At 39.2% G+C, this 20,468-nt stretch overlaps 3 protein-coding genes and 1 pseudogene across 3 annotated transcripts; 1 reads left to right on the forward strand and 3 right to left on the reverse strand.

The window, feature by feature from the left end:
• The first annotated feature begins 493 nt into the window (after positions 1-493).
• LOC111338142 (cyclic nucleotide-gated channel alpha-2) lies at positions 494-3,511 on the forward strand. The gene is made up of 2 exons (XM_022944571.2): positions 494-1,127; positions 2,355-3,511. The coding sequence occupies exons 1-2, from the start codon at positions 494-496 to the stop codon at positions 3,509-3,511; spliced, it is 1,791 nt and encodes a 596-aa protein (XP_022800306.2).
• Positions 3,512-4,484: 973 nt separating this feature from the next.
• Positions 4,485-12,964, reverse strand: LOC111338174 (uncharacterized). Its single transcript, XM_022944603.2, has 2 exons — positions 12,825-12,964; positions 4,485-9,033 (listed from the first exon to the last, which is right to left on the reverse strand). The coding sequence occupies exon 2, from the start codon at positions 8,992-8,994 to the stop codon at positions 4,897-4,899; it is 4,098 nt and encodes a 1,365-aa protein (XP_022800338.2). The 5' UTR covers positions 8,995-9,033; positions 12,825-12,964; the 3' UTR covers positions 4,485-4,896.
• Positions 12,965-14,740: 1,776 nt separating this feature from the next.
• On the reverse strand, positions 14,741-16,095 carry LOC111338143 (somatostatin receptor type 4-like; annotated as a pseudogene).
• A 1,852-nt stretch (positions 16,096-17,947) lies between these two features.
• Positions 17,948-20,452, reverse strand: LOC148722878 (rhodopsin-like). The gene has a single exon (XM_088733939.1). It carries the CDS (start codon positions 20,371-20,373, stop codon positions 19,375-19,377), a length of 999 nt encoding a protein of 332 aa, XP_088590065.1. The 5' UTR covers positions 20,374-20,452; the 3' UTR covers positions 17,948-19,374.
• Positions 20,453-20,468: the final 16 nt, after the last annotated feature.

A 20,468-nucleotide genomic window follows, 5' to 3' on the forward strand; every position in this document is an offset into this window, starting at 1 on the left:
CTTGATCATTTTCAGTTTCAAACATAGAAAACATCGATGCGATTAACCACTGAGTTTAGTTGTTATTCAGCACTGCTTCCGATCGATAATTCTTTGCGGCTTTCTTGTTTATTTATTGAAAAGAACACCGTGTTATCTCAAATGATTAGTAAACAAAAGAAATATATGCTCTCGCCTCGGGATTTGTACTCTATGATGCTGTAAACAATCGATATTAAGCTTGTTTTCGTAGCGATGTGAAGAACTGTTCCGTTTACTTAGAACTTAGTTTCACAAGCAGAGCCTAGGAGTTAGTTTTCCGCCTATAGAGGATCGAGAGAGGGACGCGGATTAAGCCGGCTAGTTTCTGAGGTTAAAGTTTGATTTCTTTTTCTGGGTTGTCTTACCTAGGAAAACCATAAAGACACATTGCTCGAAAAAACTGACTCAATTTTGCAAATTTCTAATCGCTGTGCCACGTGTTAAGGACATAAAATAAATCCCTTAAGAATTCATGGAACAAACAGTGAAAGTTTTCGTCTCTCCGGCAATGAACAACTCGGAGTTTTTGGACTCTGTTGCAGCCGAGTCAACTGGAAACGAAGAGATTTGTGCCGAAAAGGATGAAGATGTATTTGATCAAGAACTTCAGGCACTCGAAAATGCCAACAATAAAGAAGATGAAGACGTTGATGAGGTTATCGGGACAGCTGCGGAAGACATTGGAAACAACAAGGTCCGCACGGAAAACAACAAAAACTCGTCTGGTTCCAGGATGGTACAAGTCGCGAAAACGTTACAACTCGCAAGTTCGTGGCTAAATAAGACTCGAGTCAAGAGAAGCGAAAACACGCCGCGTGTAGATTCGTTCCTCGAAAAGCTAGAAATGGCCGGTCCATCACACTTGACACGGAACAGCAGGAAGATGATGGATTCCTCAGCCTCCTCGATTGTGATAGATCCTTCGGGATCGTTACATTACTGGTGGTTAATAGTCATATCAATATCTGTACTGTACAACTGGATTTTCATCATCGCTCGCATAGCATTTTCAGACCTTCAGACTAACACTATATCACTCTGGCTCACTTTGGATTACCTCTCGGATTTAATCTACATCGTGGATATGATAGTGCAATTCAAGAAAGGTAAGAAGTTTCTTACTACAGCAGGTTCGTTTCTCTACAAGCACGCTTAAAGGTTTTCATGAAAAAAATATTGAAACCTGTTCACATCTTTTCGTGTTCTTCAACTGCTAGAAATAGAATGGTCTAATATACAGTTTGGAAAGACTAAACCCCTTGCGATTACTCAAAAGTTATAGGTACAGCTGATTTTCAGCTTAGATTATCTTTGAAAGATATATTTTTCAGGTTATATTTCAGCCATGGCACAGTTTCAATAGGTAGCTTTTTTCTTCAATTTTCTCCGCCTCCTGGTCCCAAATGGAGTCAGAGAAAATTTAACTGCAACATTAACTCACTGCAGCTGTTAGGGAAAAAAATTCTTAATCATTTAATATATTAAAATTTGTCGCCAAACCAGCTATTAACTTGAAGTAGAAAAGGTACATAGTTTGAATAACAACAGAAGTTAACACTTGTAGTAACTAAGCCAGAAAAAGTGCGATTATTCAAGATTATATGGTTGAAAACACCTATAAAAAAATCTTGAAAATGTAGAAGGAGCGTTCCGTACTAGAAATTTCTTCCACTCAAAAATACTTTTCTTTAGTTTTACATTTAACATGGAAACGATTTGTAACATTAAATGCTTCTAAACGGTAAGGGTTTTTTTTTTTAGCCAAAATGGTGTGGTCGTTTGAATGAAAAATAACTCACTTTCCTCTGTGGGTAGTTTTATCAAAAGTTGTAAATTTTTGTGTGTTGAAATATAGCGTTGCTTACTTTCAATTCTTCATCAAACGAACTGACGTGTTACTTATGGAAAGTAGTTTTGGTTACATCTTTAATTCTAAGATAGTGGACATAACATAAGTGTCTCGACCCTTGATAAATTCCTGTAGTTTTACTTTATTTCTACAACATTCTCGCACCAGGAAATTATGAAAGATTGTTTTCAATGAAAAGTGTCAATTGTTTTGCCATAGCGATTTCGGTCAAAATGGTTGCATATAAGGGTATGTTTTTCCTCGGTTGCAGTAAGTCAGGTGTACCAAAATTTACGCAATTTTTAATAGCTTTCATTTCTCACCTTCAAGAGGTAAAGAATTGACAAAAACCTGAAGAAATATAAGCAGTCAAAATTAGGATTGTGGGTTGCGATAACGTAAACTGGATTAGCAGTAGACAATTTCGATACGAGAGCCATTCTAACTTTTTTTTTCTAATCCTTGTTCTTAATTGCTTTCGTAGGCTTCATGGAGCAAGGACTTCTTGTTCGAGATCCGAAGCAACTCCATCGTAATTACATGCGAAAAATAATTTTTAAATTAGACTGCTTGTCAATAATACCTCTAGACCTGTTCTACTTTGAGGTTGGAATCAACTCGGTAGCATTGAGATTGAACCGCCTTCTGCGCCTGCATCGCATGTTAGAATTAAGAGCCACGATCGAGACCATTTCAAGATTCCCAAATTTTCTTCGTCTGTGTTCATTAATTGCTATGGTTTTGTTGATCTTTCATTGGAACGCTTGTTTTTACTTTTTATTGTCAAAATGGATCGGATTTGGATCGGACAGCTGGGTGTACCCGGACTTAACTTCACCGGGTTTCGACTCACTAACTCGACAGTATTTGTTTAGTTTGTATTGGTCTTCGAGAATGCTTACAACGGGAGAGACGGAAAACCCGCCACAGACTGACGTAGAACTCTTCTTTGTGACTGTCGATTTAACGGTTGGCTTCTTGGTGTTTGCTGCAATAGTTGGACAGTTTGGAAGCATGATAACACACATGCTGCACGTTCGAAGAGAATTCCTTGAACAAGCCGATGCTGTGAAACAGTACTTAGTTTTTCATGAGATTGACGCTGATTTGCAAAGACGGGTCGTTTCGTGGTTCAACTACATGTGGGGAACTAAAAAGTCCTCCTTGGACCGAGATAATGTTCTCAGTAAACTGCCGCATCCGCTTAAAACTGAAATAGCTGTCCAGGTGCACTTGGAAACTTTGAAAAGGGTACAGGTATTTGCTGATGTGGAGCCTGGTCTTTTGAAAGAGATCGTTTTGAAACTTCGCTCGCAAGTCTACTCCCCCGGTGATTTCATCTGCAAAAAGGGTGAGCCGGGAAAAGAGATGTACTTAGTGAGTAGCGGTCGACTGCAAGTTGTGCAGGACGACCAAGAAACTGTGATCGCTACTCTGAACGAAGGGAGCTATTTCGGCGAGATAAGTATCCTGAATTTATCCAACACTGGAAATCGTCGAACTGCAAACGTTCGCTCCGAAGGATATTCAGAACTACTGTGCTTGTCTAAAGAAGATCTACTCGAGGCTCTCACGGAATATCCCGAAGCTAGAAAGTTGCTTGAGGTTCGAGGAAGAAGGCTTCTTCGGAGATCGCGATAGCTAAGAGCCGGAACTGATGCCAAGAGGTTGCCTGGCAACAAGCGGTAGTCTAACAACATCTAAATGCAGAGGTCAAGACTTAGAGATTAAGTTTTCTTTTTTTTTTTGTCCTTTTCATATCACGGTTTCTTGGATCGGTCATTATCTATCGCCGGAAGGAGAAAGAGAGAGAGAGAGAGTGAGAGAGAGGGGTAGGGGTCGTGGTCGGAAGATTTTGGTTGAGTTACGATAAATTTAACTAATCACTGCTCTGTAATATTCTTTTGATACTCCCTTCATTTACAGTTAGTTGGCAGTCATCCTTTGCTACTACTGATCTCCCCCTCCGTTCCCCCAGAAAACCATTTGATTACCCGAAATCATCCGCCGATCCCCCACCCCCCCTCCAGGTAATAATAATGACTGGTCCCCATAGGAAATACAATTTTTTTAGTAGATCATGACCAGTGGTGCTGTAATGTTCTCTAGTTAAACTTCTTCTTTGTAAACAAGTATTATGGTTCTCAATAAATCGTATCAACATATACTAAAAGAGATCTTTGGTTTGAGAGAGATTTTCGTCAAAACAAGGAAATATTTCATGCTCGACGTTTGCGATTCCAGTTGGCTTTTGTCAAATGTATGTTAAGTATAAAAAAGCAAGAGGTCCTGGGTTCAAATCATACGGGTCACGCTTGAAAATAAACAGCGAGGTCCCCTTCTGTCAAGTCTAGATGATCTGGAGAAAATTTGACCGACTCATTAAAAATATGCCATTAATAAGAAACTGAAACCAGAACTGAATGTACAGCCGACCGACTTGTTGAATATATATACTCTGTATGTACTTGGCATGCACTGAATAATGTTTTGTTCTCCGTCCAGTCCGCCCCAACCCCCCCCCCCCGCCCCCTACCAGAGAACACATGTTTCTATGCTGGTTTGTCCCTTACCGCCACTTACTCTTACAAGTTAGCCAGTATTATTCAACAGATTGACTGTAATTATCATCTTTATTCTAACGAAGAGTACATCTTAGTAACTATTTACACGTCTATTTTTTGTCTGAGGAGCGCCTCTGTTGACGAAAAAGCAATTAGTTTCACACGGATTTCCTCCATTTCGATTATTCCGCGAGGCTGATTCGTGTCATCACTGGTCCGGCAAGTCCTAGAAAATGTTTTTCAGAGATCGACACAAGATTGGAAGTACTATTCAGAAAAGCTGCTCTAAACTACGACATATCACTCGAGAAAATTGATAAACTATTCGCACCGCCACTAAGACTTTTCTTTCATGTACAACAAATTTCGTTTGGAAGAATCCCTTCTGGCGTACGGCTAAAAAAATTGCCTCGAAAGTTTGCTTTTTCAATTTCCGACAAATTTAAGGTGATATGAATATCATTAAGAGATTACACAGCATTTTTTCCCTTCATGATCCCTCTCAACAGTTAGGGCACGCTGTATGTTACACAATTTATGGTGTGTACTCCAGACATCAGCATGCTCAGGGCCAAGCTTTTTCAATCTAATGTTTAGAGCATGCTCAAAATTCTCCTTGGCCTTAACCAGGTCACCCAATTCACGCTGTACTTCACCCAAGTTATGGAGTGAAAAAGCCACATAAACGTGGTCAGGTTCAAGATTCTTCATTTGGATGCCTAAAGCACGTTCGTGAAGCTCCTTCGCCTGTTGCACGTTATTCATCGCAAATTGTATATTACCCAAGTGATGGTATGAATTCGCCATATCAACATGGTCAGGTCCAAGATTTTTCAGGCGTATAGCCAATGCTTGTTCGTGACACTTCTTGGCCCGTTGCAGATTACCCAGTTGACTTTCTGCAACACCCAAGTGATGGTATGTATTCGCCATGTCAATATGCTCACATCCAAGATTTTTTTGGCGTATAGCCAATGCTCGTTCGTAACATTCCTTGGACTTTTGCAGATCACCCAACTGACACTGTACGTAGCCCCAGCTATGGTAAGTAGACGCGACCTCAGCATGTCCAGGTCCAAGCTTTTTCAACCTTATGTTTAGAGCACGTTCGTAATACTCTGTGGCCTTTTGCCAGTCACCTAAATCACGCTGTACATTACCTAAGTCATCGTAAACACGCGCGACATCAACATGCTCGGGTCCAAGCTTTTTCAACATAATGTTTAGGGCACATTCCAAATGTTCCTTGGCCTGTTGCAACTCGCCCAATTCACGCTGTAGCATACTCAAGTTATGGTGCGTGGATGCGACGTCATCATGCTCGGGGCCAAGCTTTTTCAATCTAATGTTAAGTGCAAGTTCATAATTCCCCTTGGCTTTAACCAGGTCACCTAATTCACGATGTGCACTTCCCAATCCTTCGTAGGAAAAAGCCATATAAACATGGTCACGTTCAAGATTCTTCAACTGGACTTTTAGAGCACGCTCGTAAAGCTCCTTCGCCTGTTGCGCGTTATTCAAAGCAAATTGCACATTACCCAAATGATGGTATGAATTCGCTATATCAACATGGTCAGGTCCAAGATTCGTCAAGCGCAAAGCCAATGCTTTTTCGTGATATTCTTTGGTCTGTTTCAGGTTACCCAATTTACTCTGTACCACGCCCATGTTAAGGTAAATAGACAGGAGATCAAAGTGCTCGGGTCCAAGCTTCTTCAGTTTAATGTTCAGAGCTCGTTCGTAATATTCCTTGGCCTGTTGTAGATGCCCCAGTTCACGTTGTACATCACCCAACTCACAGAGTGTATGTGCGACAGAAATATTCTCGGGTCCGAGCTTTTTAAAGCGAATGTCTAGAGCACGCTCATAATACTCCTTGGCCCCTTGCAGGTCTCCCAATTCGTATTGCACAACACCCAAGTCAAAGCAGCTACGGGCGACATCAACATGCTCGTTTCCAAGCGCTTTTAACCTTATGTCCAGAGTGCGTTTAAAATGGTCCTTGGCTCGTTGTAGGTTTCCCAGTTCACTTTCCACGACACCCATGTTACTGAATGAAAACGCCACAAAAATATGATCATCACCAAGATTCTTCCTCTGAATTTCTAAGGCACGTTTGTAATACTCCATGGCCTGTTTCAGGTCATCCGAGTTGTGCTGTACATTACCTAAATGATGATATGTATTTGCAACATCAACATGCTGGGGTCCAAGATGTTTTAGCTGAATGTCTAGAGCACGTTCATGATTCTTCTTGGAATTTTTCAAGTCACCCAATTCACGCTGAACCAGACCCAAAACATTGTAAGTAGCCACAAGGGCAACATGTTGGGGTCCAAGTTCGCTAAAGTTAATGTCTAAAGCACGCTCACAATACACTTTTGCTTCTTGTAGTCCACCCATTTTCCATAGTATAATGCTTAACAGGCTATAGATTTCAGCATGATCTACTCCTCCAGAAGCTTCACTGTTTTCAACCAGTTTCAAAGCTGTTTCACAGTAAACTTTAGCACCTGAAAATTCACAGTGATTCCGACAGATTACAGCAAGCCTTCTGAAATATTCTACTAGATTGGAAAATTTGAATACCTCTTTTTTGATAACTTGATATTTTTCTTCATGAAGGAAGACATTTTCAACTTCGACAGCTAACGCATTTAAGTGTGAAATGAGATGCTCGCTGTCACAAATAGAGTTTTGCTCGTTCCAAGTTTGTGGTAGGTGAGAGTCTATGAATTGGTTGAAGGACATTACAGCCAGCGCAACACTTTGACCGTGTTTATCAGTCTCCTGGCACTCGTTGATTACAGATTTGCTGACCTCATGCACAACTCGATGAGTACTGGCAAAAGTCCCTTTTTCTCTTTCCTCGAACATAAAAAGTGAGTAACCTTGGATCTGAAGAGCAATTTCTTCTTTATCCAAAAACAGATTCTTGTCATTCAAAATGTAATTCATAACAATGTCTAGATGCAGAGGTTGTGGAGAACATAGCGAAAAGAGTGTAAATGCACTTTTTACAACAGTATCATTGTCTATCGCTCTTTCAATGGCCAGCTTTGTTGCCACAGTCATGGATTTCCCGTAGCAAGGGTTGGTTTCAATGAGTTTCGTTTCAGTACGGGTTCGCATACCTCTTTCTAGTTTTTCTAAATAATCCTTCCATCCAAAGTTTCTGTGTACTTGACTTTCACGAACCTTTCTTACGTACACGCCTGCACTAGCCAGTGCGAGAGGTTGGTAATCTAATGCCTCCGCGACTTTATCTTCTACCCCTTGTTGTCTAATCCCCGAAACCTTCTGTAAAAAAGAAGTGGCATCTGTGGGCATCATGCCTTTGCTCACTGAGATGTGAGAGACAAAGGAGCTTTCAGAGGGAATGGATGAAGTGTTCTGCGTTGTGATAAGCAACTGGCCTTTCGTCCATGGTTCATTTCTGGGCTGAGGGAGAAAATCATTTACTTCAGATAAACTTGTGACATTGTCGACCACCAAGAGCCAAGAACCATAAAGAGGAATTTTGGTTGCTACCAAATCCTTTAGATTGTTAACTTTTTCTTCAAACTGCATCTTTGTTGAGTTTAGGGTGAACATAACAGTGTGTTCATTGCACTTGATTTGTCTTGCCAAAGAAACGTACGATTCCAAAAGCGTTTTTGAACTTTCAGCGTTCAGAGTCATTACGAATGTAGGGGTTTTGAGGTCTATGTTGGCTGCTTCGTAGAATTTCTGAGCTACTAGGCCGGCCAGTTGAGATTTACCACTTCCAGGGTTACCCGAAATATATAAGTAACTCAAACCATTTTCATTTGCTTCCCTAAGTCTTTCAAGCTGTTTCGTTATTTTTCCAACCTCGCTCTCGCGAGGTGCGATTTCGTGCGATGGTTTGGGCGGAAGGATACAGAATGGAGAGACATTTTTAGGTACCTGCTCCTCGAGGTTACGATGATGTTCTTCAAGGAATTGGCGTTCTTCTTCAGAGATTTGTAGTTTGACATTTGTTACATGTAGTTCTTCGTAAAGGCTTTTAACGTTTTTCCAAACATTTTCCAGTTCCTCCGTCGGAAAACTTTTCTGCTTGAAGATATGTTTAATCTCAGTGGTGGAAAGACTAAGACACTGAAATGCGTACTCGACTTTACGAACGGCGAGTATGAACTGTAGATCTGGTAGCTGACCATGCGGCATGTGAGCGAACTCTTCATTGCGAAACTCTCTGAGATCATCGGCATTCGAGCGGACTGCTGCACCGAGTCCGCGGCCAATAGAATCAGAGTAAAGGATTGCAAAAAAGAGTGTAGTACAATCCCACTTCGCCCTGTTTCCGTTTCTTATCGTTTCTAGCAGACGGGCATTTCGTGTTCGGCTCCGAGAAGATTCTCTGTTGTAGAAGTCCAGTCCATTTTGAGGTGTATCTTTCCATTCTCCCAACGTTGCCTGATAACGACTGTCCCATTCTTGTTTGAAAAGGGATCGCAGCCCTTGTGGTAGTATATCAGTGACTATATGACAAATCCTGAAGTAGTTTAGCTTCTCTCGAGTGTAGACTGGGCAGGCCATAATTTCTCTGTCGGGGACATCCTTTTGAGCTTTTTAACCCTGTTCGAAAACGACGTGAAACCTTTTTTAATTGTATTAGGTGCATACGAACGCGGAATTTCGCACGGTTCGTAGTTTAATGTACATTTTTAAGTCAACATTATGTGTTGCTGGTTTTATTTTAGTTTTCATCGCACATCAAACATAATAGTGTCAAACGATAAAATTGACTGTATCTTATCTAGAAGTATTATGAGAGCTTCCCTATCTTGGAGTTTAAAAAATGAATGGAAATAACATATTACCAAAAGCCATTCAGTAAAATTAAAAATATAAGAAGCTAGTTAATCATTTCCTAATTTTTTTTGGTTCACTTCGCAAGTGGAGTAATTGTTATCGTTTCTTACTGCGATCGTGAATTTGACACGGAGACAGATGTTTGGTTTCTACGGTAGCTAGAATCTGTGGTAGAGTGTTTCATTTATTTTGCGACAGGCTATGCTTATCATATTTATTAGATCGATAAATAAGAGAGCAAATTTGATCTCCGGACAGGAATTTCCTGGAAATAACTCTTCTTATATTTTCAATCCCTAGTCTCTCTAGGTTGATTCATGACGAATTCCCGATCAAGAAAATAATTCCTGAATCTTAAACTTGGCACGTTCAACACCTCTTTCTTTTAAGGTAATTAAAGGTGCAAACAATCCATACTTTTTATCCTCCGCACTGAATTTTGTAATTAGGTAACTTGTTTCACAGCACGTTGTTCTTTTAGGGGCAGTACTCTGGGTACGCCTTTCTTCTCCAAATTCTCTCTTTATTCTGTTGTTCTGTAACAGTCTCTCAACGCTATTTTCTCTTTAGACCCCTATGCCGATAGGTTTACTATAATCAAACAACAAACATATGAAATACATATATATGAACTGCGGTTATGAAACGTATATGTGCACGATCCTTCGCAGTAAAGCACTATTTAAGCAATACTGAAAATCAGACCTGAAAAAAATTCAGGCCTGTACGGGATTCGAACCACTGACCTCTGCGATACTAGTGCAGCGCTCTACCAATTGAGCTAACAAGCCAACTGGGAGCAAGCCATCAATTTAATTTGATGGCCTGCTCCCAGTTGGCTTGTTGGCCATCAAATTAATTTGATGGCCTGCTCCCAGTTGGCTTGTTAGCTCAATTGGTAGAGCGCTGCACTAGTATCGCAGAGGTCAGTGGTTCGAATCCCGTACAGGCCTGAATTTTTTTCAGGTCTGATTTTCACTATTACTTAAATAGTGCTTTACTGCGAAGGATCGTGCACATATACGTTTCATAACCGCAGTTCATATATATGTATTTCATATGTTTGTTGTTTGATTTATCATCTACGGGTTTATGTCGAATTAATTTGATGGCCTGCTCCCAGTTGGCTTTTTAGCTCAATTGGTAGAGTGCTGCACTAGTATAGCAGAGGTCAGTGGTTCGAATCCCGTACAGGCCTGAATTTTTTTCAGGTCTGATTTTCACTATTGCTTAAATAGTGCTTTACTGCGAAGGATCGTGCACATATAGGTTTACTATAATTTTCATATTGCTAGTCTTGTATTCATTTTACCAGAACTAAACTGGAAATAGGAAAATCACGAAGGGGAGCGAGAAACAGAGAACGAACACGGGAAATTAAATGACTGGCCTGAAATAGAAAGGAAAAGGGAACAAAAGAGAGAAAATGAGAATATAGAGTTAGGTTTCCGGTGCTCAACTATTTGAATGCAACTTAAAATCAGTGACCTTAATCACGGCAAAAAGTGCGATTTGTATTTACTTTGTTTTATGGAAGATAACTACCTTATCGATAGTTGATTTCGTGGGTACTTAATTTTGCGATTTTGGCGAGGAAGTATTTGGCGCGCGGGGTTTCATTTTCGCGATTTCGAAAAGGCGTTAAATTTCGCGATTCAAGCGATCCCAACTTCATTTTCTCTTTCAACAAGTCTGCAGTTTTTAAAATAACGACATAAATTGGAACAAGCAAAATGCATATTTAAAAATTGATCTTTAATTAAGTGTATTGCAACACGGATAGGCAGTCTGAGTAGCGTGATTGTGAATCGCTACGTCAACCGATTAAAGACCCTAGAAATTAAGTAACGATGAAGTGCTTATTTTCCGTTTTGGGTTCCACATCTACGAGTTTGGTGTCACTCGTCAGATTTATGATGAAGCTTGCAGATAGAAGGAAACAAAAGACTTATTTCATGTCTGGCTTAATTCACGAGAATCCGCTTTACGTGGTAAAATTCATCACCATTTATGGTCGCGCAACGCAAGCGTTCGTAATCTCCATTTTTATAACTTGAATATCTCAGAGATGAACGTGAATGAACGTTTTTCTAAGGGTTCTTTAGAGTGCATGGAGAGGGTCGTGTTGTAAAAGTTAGTTTCAGTTTAATATGACTTTGTGTGTTTCCAGTTCGCTGTTTTAAATTTATTCGACACAGACTTTTCAATTTTACAATTTAAGCACCTTGTTCTCGCTATGCTTGATTTGTTCGCCTCGCTAGCTTCGCTTTCCCCCAGATGACTCAATTTTCTATTGCAGCCATGGTTTACTTTACTTTACTTTAAACAATGAGTTGAAGGTCTCAAAGCTGGTTATTATTTGCAAACGTTTCAAGAAGTTTAAGTTTCTTCTAGTAGCATCACTAATATTCATAGATTGTGGTTGTTTATCAGTGACACTTATCATTTGCAATTTACAAGATAAATGAACCGTAAAATAAAGAACGCCGTGATATGATTACGTTATGAAATTTGGAATAAACACTGTACTTTTTCAGTGTGCTTGATAGTTTACATATTTTTGACGAAATACTCTATTGTAAATTGACGCGTTAAAGATTGCCTCTTTCCATGCCCCCCTCGCCAACCACGACTCCGTCGCTTGAGACATGTTTTCTCAAAATATCACGTATGTAAATATGTGTATGGCCCACCTCTTCAGTCTAGAGTGATTTTGCACCCAAATTCCTGATTTAAAGTAAAACAGTTGTCAGGTAATCTTGATGGTTTATCATAAGGTCACTAGACACATCCAAAACACTTTTCCTTGCGGTGAAAAGCACATCTCAAATTCTTTCGCATTCTCAGCTTCTCGCGGGCATGACTTCAACAATGAATTGTGCTTGATATACATATGACTAAATGTGTTTCACATATTTCTGCTTGTAAAACTTGTGGTCGCACAACAACAGAAGAATTTTTAAAGTAACCCTTACTCTTTAAGCAGCAAACAGAAGGATTACCATTGTCGAGCGTGAGAGCGTTCTAGTTCTGCTTTTCTTTTAACTTGTTGTGATAACGTAGTTGTTTCTTTGGATGTGTACAACTTAATTATGACAGTGGAATAATCGATTTTATTGGAAATATTGCAACAAATGCGACGGAAATTAAACTAAGAGAAGATTCGATTGTAACAGAGATAGCGTGACGATTAAAAAATCAGTCCGATTGAATAAATATATATCTACCAAGAAGGAATTTCAGTCAGGAATATTGCATTCCACTCCTTCGGACGAGAGATTTTGAATAGAATTCTAGATTAACTAAACTGCTCATAAACTGACGAGGTCCGCCAACAAGCACTGCTCAAGAAAACTTTACCCAAACGATGTGTTTGGTTTTTGACCTCGAAATTCAAAAATTTTCCGTGATAACTGTGGTAATGCATTATCGCAATTTGATCATCAAGGACTACGACTTCCGATTTCGAAAGAATTTTGTCTGTATCGGTGCAATCCTTCATTCACACTCGATCAATGAAGTAAACTCGACCATTTTGAAGAGTATGTACTCACCATTTCATATCATTCTACAAATCAGCCATATTATCATCATCCGCAAGAAAAAGAAGGGAAAGTTGAAGAAAACCAACCCAGAGTGGACCTCAAGAAACATTTGCTGTATCCCATCAATCCCTCGGGCTCACTACTATTTGACACAGGCAGGCGATACTTGCAAAATAGCTTTATAGGTTTAAATATGCGTCGATATTTTTGGTCGGTACTTAAGAAATTGAATCAACATACTGAAACAGGTTTTTTATAAAGACGGATTATTTTTAAAGCAAAAATCGATGAAGATCTATTTCTTGACGCCATTACTAAAAAGACGGATTATTACTATAAAGACGGATTATTTTTAAAGCAAAAATCGATGAAGATCTATTTCATGACGTCATTACTGGGAGCTTGTTAAGACTAACAAGGCCAATACCAGTACCTAATCGAGACTAAGGCTGAAAAGTTATATAGTATTTATATGAATAAACAAACTCTACAGTTAGGTAGACAGTTTACTGATAACTGCGCGCTTTGCAACTAAAAGGGGTCTTCTTTGAAGTGCATTTTATTGAAAACAAACGACATTGATAAAACACGCCCTCTGCCAAAGCCAGAAAGAATTGATTTTGATCAGTATAATCCTCCATCATTAGTGAGATTGCCAGACAGAGAATTTCCCTCGTGTTGAATTATGTTGCACCTCGTCTGAAATAGGTAACTGACTTATAAAAAGATAAAAAAATTTCCCTCTGCGAACCCTTCCACCATTGTTAAAAATATCCCCAAGGGGTATTTTATTATATAATCGGCCTGTCTCCATATAGGGGACCAGTCTCTAAAGAAACTGTGGTGCTACATCGGTGGGAGTAACAAAGTAATTTTTATCAACTAAGTTGATGATATAATTTGGCCACGTAAAGAGTTTCAAAGTTGATGTTTTGAGTGTTAGCCCTTTTGACGAAGGGCTAACGCTCGAAACGTCAGCTTTGTTTTCATACAGCCCTATTTACATCCGAGTTGAAATTGAAACAAGTTTTACAGTGAAAGGAAGTGTCTTCAGGTCTGTTTTCCTCAAAGAGTATCGGTTTCTGGCAGAGGAGATAGTAACATGCGGTCTTCTCTTTCTTTTACAGCTACGTAAAAATGCCAGCAGTTTAACAACCTCGCGTCGAAACCTTGGACAACGTAATGAATAAATGACAGGATTAGCTGTGGAGCCGGCTAGTCCCAGGAACAAAGAAATCGTTTTGAACTTCCAGGCTTCATTGATGCTGACAAACTGAAGGACAATGAGTCTTGTAAATGTTGGGTCCATGCAATGAGAATATGATAGTGACCAGTATAAAAAGCTTTGTCAATTTGCGTCTCGACTGTAAATGGGCAACGCTCGTCGCTTCGTTAGCTTCGGCGTTTAACCACATGTGATAAATAATCCTAGTATAACAATATATCATCGTAGCACTCAGTAAAAATGAGTCCGAAAGTGAAGATTACAAATGAATACGTCAAGTTAAGAATCTCAATCCAGCCAGGGATTTCAATCGTTGTACTTCTCATGGCGTTTCTCCAGATGTACTTGTGTTTTGGGGAGGCCAGATGGGAGAATACTACCTGCTCTCAGAACCAATCAGATCGCAGGATTTGAAGAATACCGCCCGCTTACGAACTAGGTATTGTGATTTGGGGAGGCCGGATCGGAGAATACTATCCGCTTTCAGAACCAATCAGATCGCAGGATTTGTAGAATACCGCCCGCTTACGAACTAGGTATTGTGATTTGAGGAGGCCGGATGGGAGAATACTACCTGCTCTCAGAACCAATCAGATCGTAGGATATGTAGAATACCGCCCGCTCACGGACTAGGTAATATTGACAGTTTCAAGAAACCTGGAGAGCTTGGTGAAAACACAGTAGCTTGCTTTGTACGGCGCCATAGAGAACGTGACGAACCTACCTTCGGGGGTAAAGCCGTATTTGAAATTAAATCTCATTTGGTGCTTGTATATAACTTATAATATAAATTAAAGTTTGATCTATTTATCTATCCAGCTATAATTTACATAGAAAAAGGCTGTGATCACGTACTGAGAGCATGCCTAAAATAAAGTTGAAGAGTTCAAGTTTTCATTTAGTTTGCATTAGTCTGCCACAAAGACAGCAAGTTTTCACAAAAAAACAAAATAAAATAAATTAAGAAATCAGTGATAAAGGTGCATTGATCAAAAAAAATTTGGCTTTCTACTTACATACGAGTTGCAATCGAAACAGTTTTTAGAGAAGAAACTATCTTTTGCTCTGTTTTTCTCAATGAGTATCAATTGGTCGTAAGGGGGAAAGTATAACATGCGTTCGCGCCTTTCTTTTGCAGCTCCGTAGACATGCCAGCAATTTAACAACCTCTCGTCGAAATCTTGGACAACGTAATGAATAAATGACAGGATTAGCTGTGGATCCCGCCAACCCAAGGAACAAAGAAATTATTTCGAACTTCCAGGCTTCACTGATGTTGACAAACTGTAGGACAATGAGTCTTGAAAATGTTGGGGTCCATGCAATGAGAAATATGCTGGTAACCAGTATAAAAAGCTTTGTCAATTTGCGTCTCGACTGTAAAAGGGGAACGCTCATCGCTTTGTTAGCTTCAGCGTTGAACCACATGTCATAAATAATCCTAGTATAACAATATATCATGGTAGCACTCGGCAAAATGAGTCCGAAAGTGGAGATTACAAATGAAAACGTCGAGTTAAGAATCTCAATCCAGCCTGGGATTGCAATTGTTTTATTTCTCGGGGCGTTTCTCCAGTTGTACCTGTGCTTTAGGGAGGCGATAACGAATCCTGGAGTGCTTAGTAGGCCAGCGAGCAGCCATATTGCGAGAATTATTTTCCACATCAAAGACTTGAAGGCCCTCGTCAAGTGCAGAAAAGGTTTTAGAATGGCAAAATATCTCTCCACTGCTAGAGCTACTAGTAGATGGATTGAAGTCGTTGCATGGAAGATAAAGTCGGCGAAAAAAATATATGGACTGGTGCAAGGTCCAATATATGGACTGGTGCAAAAATATCTGTAAAAGTTACAATAGCGAAAACCAAATCTGAAGAAGCCAGATTGCTGAGGAGGCAAGAGTTGGCGTTGTGAAGTTTCTCACTGCACCTGATAACCATGATTACGAGAATATTTCCAAAAACATTACAAAGGAGGATTAAAATGGAAGCAGTGAATAAGGCTGTGTAGAAATATTCCGCCATTTTGCGAAAAAGGCGTCAACGACTTTCGAAATAAATATTGTTATTGACTGTGGTTGAAATAGCCTGAATAATGTTACGCGTTAAAAACAAATTATCATAAGAAAATTCATTTCCTGAAAAGGGAATTTTGCATTAAATTGCATGCAAAAACCGATATCGCACGAATCACGTAGCGATGAGTGCGAGATGGGTTTTCAAGTGCAATTTAACGTGGAATTCACGAGTCAGGTAATGAATTTTCCTTGACTGAATCGCATAATTGAATAACAATAAGCAAAAAAAGAAACAGCAAAATATTGTTTATTTTGTCCTGAGCGCGTGCTCCAGAAAGCCATCTCAAACTCAAGAAGAACCTCCCGCTCTATTCAAAAATCGCTTATGTTTGTTTTTGGCTTTACAAAAGATGACAATGGTTTCGAAAACATTTTAAAATTAAAACTGTTATAATTTGACGATAGTTGTTATGTTAACGTAGATGCGAAACAATAGCACTAAGCCTTGTTTTCAACTTCCAATTCCCCGAGAAATACCTCGCTTCGTAACCAATTAGAATGTTTAACAACTATTCACCGAAGTGGAAGTGGTTAGTGGTGGATATTCATATTTACCGAGCCGCGAAGCGGCGAGGTAGATATCCATCGCTAACCACCGACACTGAGGTGAATAGTTGTTTTAGTATATATTAAAACAGTGAGTTAAATATACACCACCAAAAATTAATTTGAGTGATTTCTTCGCTTGTCACGGATGCAAACGTCACGGATGCATATCGTCTCCGGCACCTATTAATTAGTTAATTTGGATAGGCAGGGGACGTTAAAGAACCCACTGACGAGATTACTGTGATGTGGTCTGGCCTGTTTACTGGGAATTTGGGGGAGGGGGCATCTTCAAATAAGTTTCCTTCGATTGCTTGTAAACTGCTGATGCAGTCCGGCCAAAGTCCCCCGAAAAGTGTGGAGGAGAGTGATGCGCATTTGATCATATCCACATGTTAAATTGCGCAATATAAATATCAAATTATTATTATTATTATTAAACCGGGACGCCATTTTTCCCGAGTTGCACGGAGGTAAATAGCAAAGAATATCGGTATTCGGAGTTTGACTAGCGCCTTCAACGTTATCCACTGTTTTAGTATATACTAAAAGATTTTATTCAATGATGCCATTCTATAGAAAAATGCACTGCCTGACGAGTGAATTCCATTTTAAATTTAATACGAAAAACCGATATCGCACGAATCGCGAAGCGATTCGTGCGATAATAGTTTTCCGTGAAAATGGATTTTCCTTGAATTGCATGAGTGGAAAAAAAAAAAAAAAAAAAAAAGCATTACTTTTCCTGCCATTAAAATAATAGGGTTTTTTATTAAATTTTATATGAAAATCCATTATTTGACTCGTGAATTCTGCGTTATATCGCACTTGAAAACCATTATCGCACTATTATCGCATTATCGCACTCATTGGAGTTTCCAAGCTTTTAAATCATGATGAAAGCATGTGATAGCAAACCCTTCCCGTCCCATGTCTGGGATTTTTCTAGCAAAAATTTGAAAAAAGTTCATTGCAGCCCGAGTGACATTTTCTAGAATTAACTTTTCCGGAAAGATCGAGATTAACTAAGATCTTGCCACTGTTTAAAAAACAAAGAATTCCTCAATTCCAATTGCAATTGGCTAAAAATAGGAAATAAACCTATAGAGTTGAAAGGTAGGCTTTTTGGGACAAAATGAAGCTCTGTAAAATTCCATTTGTACTTCCATCATGTCCACTTTACTTTTAGATTTCGTCTGGCTTTCGCATCCGATAATCTATCTCTGTTAATTGAAAATTAAAATTCGCTCCGGAATTGAGTCAACGAAAAAATATCTTGATGGGGCTATTAAAATAATAGGGTTTTTATCAATTGTTTTCTTTCTTTTGTTATAATTTGTTGTTTACAAGAAGGTTTTAATTCAAGTAAAAAAAGCCAATTTTTTGCCCAACAAAATTTCCAAAGAAGAAAAATCTGGGTATTTTACATCAGTCTTCACTTAATTTTTTTTTATTTTTTTACCTCAGGTATATGTTCCCTTATTATTTGTTAAAACCACTTTTTTTTATTTTGTTTTCATTAAGTCTCAGTTACTTCTTGTTTGATTTAATCTTGCCATTTTGGGTGTTCATAATTCTACCTAGAAAATTCCAGACTTAGATATAATTTCGAGCATCAACGAGGTTGTATAAAATAAACTTGTGGCAAAAAAAAGATTTGTATGAATTCATAGACGTGGGATTAGGTCGATGATGTCGATTCTGTTTCTTGGTGATTTATTGAAATCGTTAAAATATTTTTATAACATAACCAAAGTAAAGCGCGCGCTCTGATTGGTCAATTTAGCGTTCCCCATTTGCCCATGGGTGTACGCTGCTGACGTGAGCAAATGCAAAGACTATTTTTCCGCGCGCGCTTGTTTTTTTTCTGGTCACGTAAGATTTGTTAAGTAAAAGGGAACTCTTTAGCTACAATGTATCAATGTTATGTTATAAAACAAATGGTAAACACCACACCGTACACTATTGAGTTATGGATGCACTTGGGAGGTTTGCTAAGCACTCAAGAAGCTAGAGTCGCTCTCGTCTATCGCCTCGAGCGACTCTTACGCTTCTTTCGTGCTTAGCAACCTCCCGCGTGCATCCATAACTCAATAGTGTACGCTGTGGTGTTTACCATTTGTTAAATGCTTTGTTCGAGTTAGGTTTCCATAGTAACACTCACAGTCCATTCATTTACACGCATCGACACTTTTCCATTGGTTCTCAAAAAGCCATCATGTGGTGTTCAAATGCTCCCTTACCCCTTACAAAATCGTATCTCCTCAAGCTAACAAATGAGCAAAAATACTGTGTCCCTTCTCGTATTTCAGGCAATTATTTTATCATTTTCTGTTAGTTATTCTGAATTACACACTGTCGCTACAAACACTTTTACAAGCAATAGCACTCCTAGTTGAAAACAATACTAACAAAATGTGTTGTTACAACATTTAACTTGTCACTTGGCGACCGATAATTTCGTCGTATCTCTCAAGTTCTATTTAATGCCAAGCTTAATAGCTCTCAGTTGTATTCTCATTGCAGCGGTAATGGTAACGGTGATCCCTGAGACGTTTAAATGCCGAATATTGGAGGCAGATGTGATGGTCATTTGAAATGAAAACGGTGCATAGGAACTTAAAGGGCTTGATCATAAATTAAGCCAAAGTTACCCTCTGTGATACCAGTTCTTCGTGACTGATTAACTTCACATAGCCATGAATGTAAAATTTCTACACTGACGCAGCGTAGGTATCATTCAGATTTGTTGTATTGTATTGTGTCTCAGCCATAGGGTGGCCGTTGATCACAAACACTCTGTTACCACTTCGCCGATTTGGGCGGCGTCTTCTCATTTTACAGCAACAACACGATAATTTTTTGACTGCCTCCTGGCGAAATCTTGGACAACGAAAAGAATAAATGACAGGATTTGCTGCTGAACCTATCAAAGCAAGCAACATGGAAACTAGCTGATAAGAAGTCTTTGTTTTTTCCTGGTTCGAAAACTGTTTGACGATTAGCCTGCCATATGTAGGAGTCCAAGTGATTATAAATGTCATGGTGACGATGATAAAAAGTTTGGTCAATTTGCGGCGCGATTTGAAGAGAGCAGCATTTGTCACTTTGTCTTCAGCCTTGAACCACACGTGATAAATCACACGTGAATAACACAGAATCATAACAGTACTTGGCATGACGAGACCGACTGCAAAAACTACAAATACGAATGTGATATTGATAGTGTCGATTACAGAGGGAAGATCACTTGAAGTGTTCTTCGAACCATTCACAAACCTGGAATACATGAACCTGGGTTCAAATGATTCGATAACAAATCCTGCCGCAGTTAAGATACCAACAAAGATCCACAGCGCTGTACAGACTTTCTTCATTAAACACACATCCACTCTTTTCATATGCACGAAGGGTTGCAGAATTGCATAATACCTCTCAACTGCTAAGACAACGAGAATATAACTTGAAAATAAAGCGTTGAAAAGGAATTGGAAAGAGGAGTATGGGATTTCAAGAAAAACAAGAATCGTTTCCACGAAGGTGGTCAGAGCGAAAAACAAATCGGACCATGCAAGGTGGAATATGAGATAAGTATTCGCGTTCGCAAGTTTCTTGCATTTGCCAATGACTTTTATGACAAGAAAGTTCCCAATAACGGTGAAAATAAGAAGAGGAATTGAAAGAACAGTAATGAGCAGATTGAAACCCGCCATAAGCAGAAAAAAAAATAAAAAGAAAAGAAACCTGGAGAGCGTTGTGAAAATTAGGTAGCTTGCTTTGTACGGCGCCCAAGAGAACGTGACCAACC

The sequence above is a fragment of the Stylophora pistillata genome, chromosome 9, assembly GCF_964205215.1.
Source record: "Stylophora pistillata chromosome 9, jaStyPist1.2, whole genome shotgun sequence".
Taxonomy (NCBI): domain Eukaryota; kingdom Metazoa; phylum Cnidaria; class Anthozoa; order Scleractinia; family Pocilloporidae; genus Stylophora; species Stylophora pistillata.